The 14,299-nt window shown below is 43.6% G+C and overlaps 1 protein-coding gene across 1 annotated transcript in view; it reads left to right on the top strand.

Annotated features, from left to right (window-relative positions):
* The window catches only part of LOC115079085 (myosin-binding protein C, cardiac-type-like), a 61,493-nt gene extending 53,285 nt beyond the window's left edge, over positions 1-8,208 (top strand). Inside the window, exons 34-36 of the mRNA XM_029582121.1 lie at positions 1,843-2,029; positions 4,234-4,276; positions 7,244-8,208. Coding sequence (XP_029437981.1) covers positions 1,843-2,029; positions 4,234-4,244 — 198 coding nt within the window. The 3' untranslated portion in view covers positions 4,245-4,276; positions 7,244-8,208. The remainder of the gene's footprint in view (positions 1-1,842; positions 2,030-4,233; positions 4,277-7,243) is intronic.
* The last annotated feature ends 6,091 nt before the right edge of the window (positions 8,209-14,299 follow it).

The following is a 14,299-nucleotide window of genomic DNA, read 5'->3' as shown; positions in this document are numbered from 1 at the left end:
TTCACAGACACGCATCCCGATATACACACACACACCCCACCACATTATACGCTTGTGTTCTCATTCACAGACACGCATCCCGTTACACACACACACACACACACACACACACACACACACCCCACCACATTATACGCTTGTGTTCTCATTCACAGACACGCATCCCGTTACACACACACACACACCCCACCACATTATACGCTTGTGTTCTCATTCACAGACACGCATCCCGATATACACACACACACCCCACCACATTATACGCTTGTGTTCTCATTCACAGACACGCATCCCGATACACACACACACCCCCCCACCACATTATACGCTTGTGTTCTCATTCACAGACACGCATCCCGATACACACACACACACACACACACACACACACACACACACCCCACCACATTATACGCTTGTGTTCTCATTCACAGACACGCATCCCGATACACACACACCCCCAACACATTATACGCTTGTGTTCTCATTCACAGACACGCATCCCGATACACACACACACACACACACCCCACCACATTATACGCTTGTGTTCTCATTCACAGACACGCATCCCGATACACGCACACACACCCCCACCACATTATACGCTTGTGTTCTCATTCACAGACACGCATCCCGTTACTCACACACACACCCCCCACCACATTATACGCTTGTGTTCTCATTCACAGACATGCATCCCGATACACGCACACCCACACACACCCACATTATACGCTTGTGTTCTCATTCACAGACACGCATCCCGTTACACACACACACACACCCCCACATTATACGCTTGTGTTCTCATTCACAGACACGCATCCCGATACACACACACACACCCCACCACATTATACGCTTGTGTTCTCATTCACAGACACGCATCCCGATACACACACACCCCCACCACATTATACGCTTGTGTTCTCATTCACAGACACGCATCCCGATACACACACACCCCCACCACATTATACGCTTGTGTTCTCATTCACAGACACGCATCCCGATACACACACACACACCCCACCACATTATACGCTTGTGTTCTCATTCACAGACACGCATCCCGATACACACACACCCCCACCACATTATACGCTTGTGTTCTCATTCACAGACACGCATCCCGATACACACACACTCCCACCACATTATACGCTTGTGTTCTCATTCACAGACACGCATCCCGATACACACACACCACCACCACATTATACGCTTGTGTTCTCATTCACAGACACGCATCCCGATACACACACACCCCCACCACATTATACGCTTGTGTTCTCATTCACAGACACGCATCCCGATACACACACACACACACACCCCACACATTATATGCTTGTGTTCTCATTCACAGACACGCATCCCGATACACACACACACACACCCCACCACATTATACGCTTGTGTTCTCATTCACATACACGCATCCCGTTACTCACACACACACACACCCCACACATTATACGCTTGTGTTCTCATTCACAGACACACATCCCGATACACGCACACACACCCCCCACCACATTATACGCTTGTGTTCTCATTCACAGACATGCATCCCGTTACACACACACACCCACATTATACGCTTGTGTTCTCATTCCCAGACACGCATCTCAATACATGCACGTACTTCTGACATCATTCATCCACAAGCCTGGTTTCATCCCCAAACCCCCAACTTACCCATTCTCCCCAAAAGTAATCATTTTGCTCTGAAGACTGGGTTCTTTGCCCCCAACATTAGTGACAGAGCCTTCTGCTGTGCTGGTCTAGGATTGTGGCTCCTCGTGCTAAACTTGTTCTCACTTCCCCATCCCACAGCCCAGGATCTTCTGGTACAAGAATAAAATTGACCTCTCGGGAGAAGCTAAGTATCGCATGTTTAGCAAGCAGGGGGTGCTGACCCTGGAGATCCGGAAGCCCAGCCCATTCGATGGAGGTGTTTACCTGTGTAAAGCTGTGAATGAGCATGGGGAAGCAGAAATCGAGTGCAAGCTAGAGGTCAAAGGTGAGCGTCTGAATTCGGGGTAAGCAGCCATTCAAGAAGGCCGAGGGGGCCCCAGAGGGACCAGGACAATGCTGCTCCCCACACAGGGGACAGAGCCCAGAAGCAGAGGAGCCATGCAATTCCCTGCTATTGAACAGCAATCACAGTAGTCGGTGTAATATTTTGCCACAAAACTTCCAGTCTGAATAGCGCTTTCCATCCCCTGGGTTTCCTGGGAGTGGCACCGGAATGGCTGTATTTGGTGCGGTGAGCAAGTGAGGCAGAGCAGATCCGAGCAGGAACTAAAGTAGTTCACATTTCTTAGTGAGATATATTTTGGTTTTTTCCACTAACCGGTGCTTTAAAACTGCAGAGTAAAATCTTCCCAGTGTACAGCTAAGAAACCCCAGAGGGGGTCCTTCCATTGTGCTTAACCTGTTCAAAATAGGAATTAGTATGAATAGAAATGCACAGGGAGACTCACTGCTGGCACCCAAAAAAAAACCTTGTAGCAGGATTGCCAAAACGCAACAGGCATTTTGTGAATCCTCTAGAAGTTTAGGAAGAATTCCAAATGTTTTTACATCAAATTGCTGCTACCAGATGAAATAGTAATCATCATCCATATTTATTTCATGTAATACCCCCCTTTCCTAAACATCAAAACAGGCTTACATATCGTCAAAAAGTTTAACATCAAACCCAGCTATCCCCAGACAACCCATCCTCCCCCCAAAAAAAACCATGTAAAGCCACTCATCCCATCTCCCCCAACAATAATCTAACAAAATACAAACAGGAACCAACCCCTGACCCCCCACCCACTCAATACTGAAAATGACAAAGCTAAATCCATCAGCTTGCTAGAAACAAACAGAGACTGGGTCTGGAAATGCTTTTTTTTCTGCTAAAGATGTTCCATTTCTGGGTAACAAAATGGTCATCTCTGATTCATTCAAGACAGAAGACATTTTTGGAGTTGAGGGATCAAATTGTGAAGGCTGGGGCTACTTTTTAAAAACCTATTTAATGTATTACATATCAAGATATAACATCTCAGTTAGAAAAAAAAAAGAAAAGAAATTTAATCTAGAAACTCCAAGAAATCAAATCGCTCTCCAAAAGTATTTTCTTAGGACGAGCTTAAATCCTGTGTTAAATAAGACCCAGTTGTCTTGCAAATACTGCTTCAGTATCATGGTATTCAATGCTGAATTTTTGAGTCAACATAACTGGAACTTTTGAGGAATACATTTGGTCCTGTTTATCCTAATGCTTAAGCTTTGAAATGGCTTTTGTTAAGCTTTCCTTGATTGGGGATTTTGAGTAAATCTGAATTTGATAATTAATAAGGTGCAGCAGAGCCAATGAAATCTGCCTTCCTCTTCTTTTTCCCTTAGTGAATCCCCATAGGCGGAATAGGTGAAGGAGAACTTTTAAAGTGATCACAGTATCAAATATATCTTCTTCATTATTCTGCCTATGGAAAACACAAAAAGAGAGCATATCTTCTCTGAACTGTGATGACTAACAGTATAAAGGGTTTGCCCAGAAGTAAGTTTCCTAATAATTAGTTTTAGATAATAATCAATGATAAAATTTGAATTAAATTAAAATAATGATTATGCTAACTGAAATTATAAAATGAGCTAAGTTTATTTTAGAATAGAATAATTAAAAGAATCTACTAAATTCTTGCCCCTCCTATTATTCCTCACCCCATGTTCTCTACACTCCCAATAATAACTTCCTCACGTCAGGTGTTCTACATTTTCAATAATATCTATCAAGCTGCCTCTCCTATCATTACCTGCCCTGTGTCCTCAGCACCTAGAATTAAGCATTCTGCCTCCTAGTTCCTTGCAGCTAAAATGGGCTCACCTGCTCCCGGTCTGATTGTGGAAGGAAGTAGCTGTGAGTTTTCTGTTGGATGACCTGCTTTCCTCATGCATCTCACAAAACGGACTCTTGTCCTAGAAAGCTTATGTCTCAAACCAATTTAGTCTCTGCTGAGCCACTGCCTCTTTCCTCAGTATCAGCTGCAGGAGAGAAACAAAATCAACAAAAACCAAATACCAAAATGTTTTGTTTGATTAGTAAGATCTCCACCCCATAAAGTACTAGTGGGCTCTAAGTGAGTCCGACTCTTTCATTTGTAGCTGTTTTATTTCCCCATCTCTATGTCAACTCTGTTTTACTCTGTAATCTCTCATTTATCTTAACAGCCCCTCAGTAAGAATCTTTAACCCAAATCATCATCAAATCAAAGTAAGTCCTGCTTTTTATCAGTTTGGCTTACTAGCAAAAAATGTCTCTTGATTTATGTTTGCTAATTTCCTGCAGAATTTCTATATAATATTTTGGTTTCAGGGCTGGAATGGTTCTGCCCTGCCTCTTCACTGCTTGGGATCTTTCAGAGTTACAAAGTCTTATTATCCTATGTTGTAAAACTGCTAGAGACAGCATAATAGTAAACGAGCAAGCTACAGAAGAAATGGGAAACCTGCTTGGTTCATGTGTAAAACTCTGATGCTGAGAAGTCTGAAGATGATTGACTTTGCAGTTTTATTGCACCTCCACTGTTCCTGTTCCTGCACTTGATAGGTGTGGGGGGCTGGATGGCTCAGGGGAGTGGTCCCAGCATTACAGAGTCTTTCACCTCTAACCTCACCAGCTCAAATCCCAGCAAAGGTGCCTGTGTGAAATGAGATGGTGAGATCTCACTTTAGTTTTAGGGGCCATAGCAGAAGTGTTCACATTGCGACCCCTGTTAGATTCCTGTGAATCTGAGATTCCGCTGCACACTTCATCGCTGACTTGCGATAAGGATATGATGACAGGGACAGAGACTTGATAGGTATATAGATGGATGGATAGAATGATGGATGAGCAGGTAGAGGGATGGAGCAGTGGATGACTGGGTGTTGATGGATGGGGAGATGAATGGTAGGTGGGTGCATCTATGAATACTGGGTAGATGATAGCTGATTGATAGATGGATGGGGAGATGGGTAAGTTATTGAACAGATAAGGAAAAAGAAAGATGATGGATGGGGTGAATGATTGATGAAAGATGAAGAGTGGCTGTGTGAGTGAACACATGGTGATGAATGACAAGTATATGGGAAGATAAAAAATGGAGACAAATGATGGGTAGATGGATGGAGCAGTGATTAGAGGGTGAGTGGTGGGTAGATAAAAGAGGGATGGATGGGGCATGATGAAATTATAAATGGAAAGATAAACAATGAGCTGGGTGGATGAATAGACTGAGGGCAGAGAACACTGGTGGATAGCTATGGATATTACATGCATTTTCATTATTTTTACAAGTCAGTTATTTTCAAGTTTTTAATACTGTAAATACCTTGGTATACCATGATCATGTTTTGTATTTGTTGACCAGTGGACCCTTGTTCTTTCTGATAATGTGTGCCTAGATAGTGGATGGATGTAGTAATGGATGTTAAAATGAATATTATCTAGACCAGTGTCTAATGGAGATGTGGGAAGATGGGTGGATGATGGCTAAATAAGAAGAATAACCATGGGGAATAAGTACATAAAATATGGATGATGGATGGAAAAGTAATTGCGGAAGGGTAGATTTGTATAAATAGAAAACCTGGCACACAAATACATTGATAGAGGACTATAGAAGATGAATGGATAGCTTGCAAGGTCTCCACCTCCACTTCTAATCCTTGGATTGAAATTCAGGAAACTTTATTGGTATGACAATTTGTGCATGTTTAATACATAAGGGGGTTGGGGCAGTTTTTCAAACATGGGGATTGATTGCAGGCCCATGGGTACCTACAAGTGAATTTTCAAAGGGAAATGCCCCATATTTATTTATTTATTTATTAAAAGTGCTTTTATCCCACTCTCTACACAAACTGCCCAAGGTGGCTTACAATAAAAACATCCATAATTATTTCATACAAAAAGAACCTAGTATGAAAGTGCAGGTTAGTATTCAGATAAAAGAAAAGATTTAAAAGGCTGGAAACGTCAGCTTTAACATCTGGATTCTTCATACAGACGATTGATAGTATATTGCGGGAGATCTGGCTCAAAAATTCTGCTAGATTTAAATTCATTTAATGAGGCAGCCGTCCCTGTAGGTGAAGAACTATGGTACTAGCTCATCCTGTATTGAGAATGCTTGCTTGTAAAAAAAAAACCAAAAAAACAAAAAACCTTCTTAAAATCTTTGAGACCTGGATCCCTCTTATGAGGTCTGGTAATGAGTTCCATACTCTTGGTTTGGCTACTGAAATAGCATTCTTGCTTTTTTTTTTTTTTATACTCGGCACCTCTAGGCAGATCGGAGGTGCCTAGTTGTGTTGTAGATTCGGAGCAGACTGAGGATTCCACCATGTATCAGATTAAATATGATTACTACTAAACCTTTAAACTGAATGCAGTATATGATTGGGAGCCAGTGTAATGATGACAATGCAGGTGTTCCGGTTCCTAAACGAGCTGCAGAGTCCTGAATTACTCGTAGTGGATGAGGGGAGCACGATGGCAGAGCAAAGTTTGCCATAGTCCAGGCCGTTCAACAGAAGTGATTGCAGTACTACTCGGAAGTCATGTGCTTAGAGTTCCTCTTTGAAAATTCAGGAGCCAGTTGTTGCCATGGGTATCTTCTGTACCATAAAGCAGGAACAGGGGTTTCAAAACGCAATCCCCATGCATTGCTTGCTTGCTCAGCCCGCCCCTGCCCGTTTGCAGTGGGGGTAAAACAGTGCGGTGCTTTTACCTGCAGAGGGGACAGGCAGTTTTTCAGCTGATGATTTTACTTGGATAACTGCATAGGTGGTTACAAATCAAAAAAGAGGACACAACAGCTTGAGTTTCAGGAAGAAATGAAAGACACTGCTGTTCAAACAGGCGTTTGACACGGTGGTGTCATGAAGTTGTATTTCTGGAAAGCTGTCCACTGAGCAAAATGTTTTTCATTCATCGTGAGTTGCGTTGTTGCTTTGTAACTTTTTTTTTTTTTTTTGCTTTATCTAGCATCCACTTGTGTTTTATGTCATTTTAGTTTGTTTCTATTGTGGATGTGATTTTATAAATTGCTTACAAGTCAGATAGGCAGTCTATACATTTTTAAATAAATACTGATGATAATAGTAAAATAAAACTTCCAATCTGCAGGCTCTTTATTTCTCTGTATGTACCACTTTATTTATCCTTCAGCCTTACGGTATTTCTCTCTCATCTTAGGTGATGCCACTGGTGTGACATGAAGGACGAGAAAGAAAAGGGGAAGGGTCTTACCTAGCGACTAATCTCAAACGTTCTTGTAGCAGACCTTCCGCTCTATCTACCCCAGAATTGTATTTGTCCTCTCTGGTGAATTTCTCGGTAATCTGGCTCTATTGTCAGGTGTTGGAAATTTAGCCTTTAATGTGGAGGAGATGCACTAGATGCCCACAGTTTCCATGTTCCCTTTACCGCTCTTTGTGTGTTCCGGTTTTAGGAAAAGTAGCATGAGCTTTGTTTTTTCAGTAAGTTCTTAGTGCACTGAAGAGAGTTTGCCAGCCACTGGGGCAAAATCCACATTGACAAAATACCCTCATTTTAGTTTTAGGAGAGCGCTGGGGTGTAAATTAGGGATGTGCATTTGTTTCATTCATTTTATTTTACATGCTTGTATAGGAAATTAAGGAAACGAATGCACATCCCTAGTGTAAATAGGCCTAGCAGCATGTTCATGTTTTGCTTAACCTGCTGATGCCCAGGAGCTTAATTTTGGCATGGTGCAAGCCCAGTAGCCATCGACTCCATGTCATCGGGGAGTCGGTTCTGGCTTTACTCCATTGCATCCATGGGGGCTTTTAGCCTTGCTTTTCTTAGGAAGCATCAATGAAGAGAGGAAGATTTCCTGAAGAAACTAAGTACAAAGAAGAATAACAAGTTAAAATGGGAAAGCCCTGTGCCTTCACATCATTCAGCAGGTGCGGAGTTAACTGCAGTTAGTTTATGACTCTTATTCCACTTATTAGTGTGTAACAAGGGGGCTGGAAGAAAGGGGTGCACAGCACTCCATAGTGTAGCCCTTGTCCCCTCTACTCTGTAACATGGACAGTGATTGAAGCTCTTTCTGTTACTCACCTGTTGGTCTGAACGTATTATCACACATGGCAGCATATGCTCACAATAAAGACTTCAGCTGCTTTCAATCCTCAGGCATGCTGGATCTAATTTAAAATGTTGGGTGCTCGAGCTTAGAAGAGATTGGCAAGTGGAGGCTGTCTGCATGCAGCTAAGGGTCCCACAGCACCATCTGAGCCCAGCTTCAGTTGTAGTTTGGACTTCTCTGGATGGCCTTGAGTTCAGCAGGGCCTCTGCATGCAGACTTGCTGTGTTCTCCCCTCCCTGCCATCTAACACACTCACAAGGTTGGGTACTGCTGTAGGCAGGATCAAGGTAATGTGAGAGCTTAATCAAGACAGTGGGACAGTGCTGGCAGAACATTTCTACTTTATTAGCCCCCAAAGTGCATTGACCACTGTGCTCGTTCTTGGAATGTGAAGTCTTTTTGGCCATACGATTGTCTTTCGTTGGTGTCCCTGTGCTTCATAGCCTTGACTTGCAGTTTGAGATTTCCTGAATACAGAAGCCCCAGAGTTGGACGTGGGGCAGTTTTGTCACAGGAAGTAGAAGTGCTCAAACACCACATATTATTCTTAGGTAGAAAACTATTACTACAAGAGGAATACTATACTACTATTGAAAAAGAAGCCACCATCCCAGCACTACACAACAAAACTATATCACTACACAAATTTACATTCCAGTAATGCATACCTTATCTGATGCAAAAATGTGCTGAAATGAGACAGGGGAGATTAGGTCAATGCTCATTCCTTGGAAAAACCACTACTGATACTATATATACCATCACCCTCGCAGATGGATAACACCTCTCCCTGTCTGACTTACCAGTAACGCCACTGAAATAATTCATTAAAGACATGCTAGAGAGAAAAAAACATGTAAAGTGAAATATGTAAATCTACTGGGCTCAAAAAAAAACAAACAAAAACCAATGAACTTTGTCAAATCTGAAGGCTTCTTACAGTGCTTATCCCTGTTTACAGATCAACAGTCACAGTACTCAATCAGGTTAAAAGCATTTATTAGTATGCAAAATAAGACAGAGTATCGGGAAGGAGGGACAAATGACTTAACAGTCACAGTTGGAACTCCTTCAGTTCTCTGACTGCACATTAGCTGTGCAGACATACAAAACTCAGGTTTAACAATACACTCCAAGAACCTCTGAATCTTCCATACCAATAGACATAACTAGGCTGCTCAATCCAAAGCTTTTAATCCTAGTAGACCCTTTCTACCATTTATATCATTACTTCCATTGTCCTTTTCACTCTGCCATTTTTGGTTCTTCTGCCTCTCTTCCTACATCTTCTTTATTGACACCTGCACTAGCTACATCTCAAGACCTGACCCCTCGCTTTCTTTCCTATGCTGTCTCATCCCCTGCCTGAGAGCCTTGTCTATTCACAGTTCTCCTCTTTTCTCTCCCATTGCACACTCCTGACTCCTGTCCTCAGTCACGTCCTGAAGAACTATGTGAAAAGCAGGCTTTGAGAATTAGCTCTGCCTTCTGTCTCAGAGCTGCAGAGGCAGCTAAAGAAGAATTCCAGGATGCTGCAAAACTAGCGTACAGCAATCTGGGTTTCATTTTGGTAACCCCAAAAAGCTATAACAACCTCCAAAGAATGCTAAAGCCATCTGATGGAGATTTGGGGAGAGGAAGCGGGGAAATCGGATCACATCATTCTAGAGAGAGATCTCTAGAATCATATATTTTTTAATATTAACCACTTTTATTTTATTTTTTGACCTGGCAGCTCAGTTGGAACATAGGCTGGGATCTTGGTGTCATGAGTTTTCAACCAGTGGATTTTTTTTCTCCCCATTTTATATCCCCTCCCATCCCCCAAGCAATGTTCCCTCTAATTTTTTCTAGGCGGTGTGCAGATGTGTCCTATCACTGAGCAAATAATTTTTGCATATGAGTGGGGAGGGAACAGGGGATCGACAAGAGATTGATTCTGCTGCGGTGCCACTCCTTACCGCTGCCTCTAGCCCATCACCGAAGACCCAAGTTCTCCATTCTCTTTCTCTTCTCATCTTCCATCTCTTCTCTTCATTACCATCTCGTCTCGCTGCTCTCAAGCTTTTCTCACCTTTCAGCTCTCACTTACCTCTTTTCCAGCCTTCCATTCTTTTTGCCTCACATTCTTTCTACCTCCTTCCTCATTCCTTCATCTGTACACTATCCTCCATCCATAGAATGCCTCCATTTCCATTCTTAATTCTTGCTACCAACAATCTTCCATTTCTCCCATCCCCATCATCCACTCTTCTGCTGCCGTTTCCCCCGTCTGCACTATCTGCCCTTCCGTCTCCTCCTCATATGGACAGACATGGCAAAGGGGAAGAGGCAGCATGGATTTAACAAAGGGAAATTTTCCTTACCAATCTATTAGAACTCTTTGAAGATACAAATAAGCATATGGATAAGGGTGAACCAGTTGACATTGCATATCTGGATTTTCAACGCGCAAAGCCTCACATGAAAAGACTCCGTAGTAAATTAAAACAAAATCACGAGAAACGAGGCAATGTTCTACTGAAGACTGGTAACTAGTTCAAGGATAGGAAATAGAGTAGGATTATACACTCTGTTTTCTAAAAGGACAGAGGTAGAAAAAGAGAGTACTCCAGGGATCTCTAATAGATGTGTTCTGTTTAACACATTCTTTAATGATCTGGAAAAGGGAGCAACGAGTGAGGTGATCAAATCTGCAGACGGCACATAAGAACATAAGAAATTGCCATGCTGGGTCAGACCAAGGGTCCATCAAGCCCAGCATCCTGTTTCCAACAGAGGCCAAACCAGGCCACAAGAACCTGGCAATTACCCAAACACTAAGAAGATCCCATGCTACTGATGCAATTAATAGCAGTGGCTATTCCCTAAGTAAACTTGATTAATAGCTGTTAATGGACTTCTCCTCCAAGAACTTATCCACACCTTTTTTGAACCCAGCTACACTAACTGCACTAACCACATCCTCTGGCAACAAATTCCAGAGCTTTATTGTGCATTGAGTGAAAAAGAATTTTCTCTGATTAGTCTTAAATGTGCTACTTGCTAACTTCATGGAATGCCCCGTAGTCCTTCTATTATTCGAAAGTGTAAATAACCAAGTCACATCTACTCATTCAAGACCTCAAAGACCTCTATCATATCCCCCCTCAGCCATCTCTTCTCCAAGCTGAACAGCCCTAACTTCTTCAGCCTTTCCTCATAGGGGAGCTGTTCCAACCCCTTTATCATTTTGGTTGCCCTTCTCTGTACCTTCTCCATCGCAACTATATCTTTTTTGAGATGCGGCGACCAGAATTTTACACAGTATTCAAGGTGCGGTCTCTCCATGGAGCGATATAGAGGCATTATGACATTTTCCATTTTATTAACCATTCCCTTCCTAATAATTCCTAACATTCTGTTTGCTTTTTTGACTGCTGCAGCACACTGAGCCGACGATTTTAAAGTATTATCCACTATGATGCCTAGATCTTTTTCCTGGGTGGTAGCTCCTAATATGGAACCTAACATCGTGTAACTACAGCAAGGGTTATTTTTCCCTATATGCAACACCTTGCACTTGTCCACATTAAATTTCATCTGCCATCTGGATGCCCAATCTTCCAGTCTTGCAAGGTCCTCCTGTAATGTATAACTACTCTGAATAATTTTGTATCATCCACAAATTTGATAACCTCACTCATCGTATTCCTTTCCAGATCATTTATAAATATATTGAAAAACACCGGTCCAAGTACAGATCCCTGAGGCACTCCACTGTTTACCCTTTTCCACTGAGAAAATTGACCATTTAATCCTACTCTCTGTTTCCTGTCTTTTAACCAGTTTGTAATCCATGAAAGGACATCGCCTCCTATCCCATGACTTTTTTATTCAGAGTTAAAACACAAGCAGAGTGTGAGGAATTGCAGAAGAATCTTGCAAGACTGAGAAATTGGAGAGGTAAATAGCAGTGCCCCTAAGTCTGCCATTGCAGTGACAGCCCTGAGCCGGAAGCCATGCCGTGAGGCACCCTGCAGTCATGGTCCCTGAATCCAGTCCCTAAGGGTCATCCTTGGCCAATGAACTCTAGGCACTGTGAATGCTGCTGCTGCAGTATCCCCAGCCCCAAATAATGAGGAAAGTAGAAGACCTGGCTTAGGGGCTGATGCAATATCGGGCGCTGAGCTCAGCACGCTGCTAAACGTGCGATTGGACACATGTTTTGGATGTGCATCCAAAACGCGTGTAGCTAATAGTGCTCATCCCGTGCAAATTCCATGTAGATGAGGCTATTAGCTAATCCCCGTGATGCAAAATATTTCCCACATGGCCAATGCGCCCATTGCTAGGCGGCACATTTTACAGCAGCCTGGGACTGGCGTAAAGGTATGCCGCACTGAAAAAAAAAGAAAATCTTATTTTCTGTGATTCCTCCTAATAGTATCAGGAGGAGCAAAGTAAAACAGATTTAGGTAAAAAAAAAAAAAAAAGGTTTTGGAGAAAAAAAAAGAATTTCTGGGCGCCCAATATACACGGACCAGGCCATGTACCTTGTGCGTGTATAGACCGCTAGCGGGAGAACACGGACACTTGTAGTTGAGCGTCCGTTTTCCCAACCCACACTGACAGCCCAATGCCGAGGAAGTGCTAGGGACACCCAAATTTCCCTTGCTCCTCCTTTTTAGCGCGACCCCTAATTTTAAATATTGGATCGCGCGCCCAGGAGAGGTGGCTGGGCGCGCACTACGAAAATGGGCGCCGAACACCGAGTGCTCGTTTTCTGCGCACAAATATCGCACCGGCCTCTTAGTGATTGAACAGGGGACCTTCTGACTCGCAGTTCTCAGCTTTATAATATTACTTTGGCAACCCCTGTACAAATTGTCAGGCCAATAGGCTTCCCTGAATCACGGAAGAAGGCCGGCTGCATTCAGAAACGCAGTGGGGATGCGCGTGCGTTTGGCCAAACAAAGGAGGCTATTTTCATTTTGTTCTGAATGGAATGAACCGAAAATGAACTCGTTCCAAAAATGATTCAGATTTTTCAGACCTGGAGGCCCTCCCCACTGGCTCCTATTTACCCAGAGCGAAGGAGGTGGGGGAAGGGAAAGCCCCAGAGTCTCCTGTGATTTACAAACTGTGCTGGGCTCAGGGTGGCCTATGCAAATGAGGGCCCGCGGTAAAAAGAGGCGCTAGGGACACTAGCGCGTCCCTAGCGCCTCCTTTCTGACAGGAGCGACGGCTGTCAGCGGGTTTGACAGCCGACGCTCAATTTTGCCGGCGTCGGTTCTCGAGCCCGCTGACAGCCACGGGTTCAGAAAACGGACGCCGGCATAATTGAGCGTCCGTCTTCCGACCCGCGGGCCGATTTTAATTATTTTTTTTTATTTTTGGGGCCTCCAACTTAATATCGCTATGATATTAAGTGGGAGGGTGTACAGAGAAGCAGTTTTTACTGCTTTTCTGTGCACTTTCCCGGTGCCGGCAGAAATTAGCGCCTACCTTTGGGTAGGCGCTAATTTCTGAAAGTAAAATGTGCGGCTTGGCTGCACATTTTGCTTTCTGGATAGCGCAAGAATAACTAATAGGGCCATCTACATGTATTTGCATGTTGTGGGTGCTATTAGTTTCGGGGGGGTTGGCCGCGCGTTTTCGACGCGCTATTACCCCTTACTGTATAAGGGGTAAAGCTAGTGTGTCGAAAACGCGCAGCCAAACCCGGGCTAACAGTGCGCTCCAAGGGTTTCCGAGGTAGAACAGGGCAGGATTGAAACCAAATTCCACCGGAGCGCACTGTACCTTATTGGCCCGTTGGAAAGGATCCTTAAAAATGCTAGAAAACTGCTGGTAACTGAAAGCAAGACATTTCCTGGGGCTGAAAGTCTCTGGGAGTCTGCTCACTTGTTAATGAGGGATTAGGAAGTAATCTGGACAGCTCTAACCCGAGAGTAAACCCCCGAGGCAGGACAGATCTCTTCTTGGACGTCTGAACGGTTTTTTTTCTTCTTCCCAGGACCTTGTTCGTAAATTGCAGCTCTGCCAGTCAATGCACCTTAATCCTGAGCAACAGCAGCCCCCCGACTCCCCTTCACCTCCAACCTGCAGCGCCCCCTGCTGTTTCAGCACAGAGACCCAAGCAAGCAAAGAGCACT

The sequence above is a fragment of the Rhinatrema bivittatum genome, chromosome 17 (genome assembly GCF_901001135.1).
Source record: "Rhinatrema bivittatum chromosome 17, aRhiBiv1.1, whole genome shotgun sequence".
NCBI lineage: Eukaryota > Metazoa > Chordata > Amphibia > Gymnophiona > Rhinatrematidae > Rhinatrema > Rhinatrema bivittatum.
This window is presented reverse-complemented; position numbering and strand designations above follow the sequence as displayed.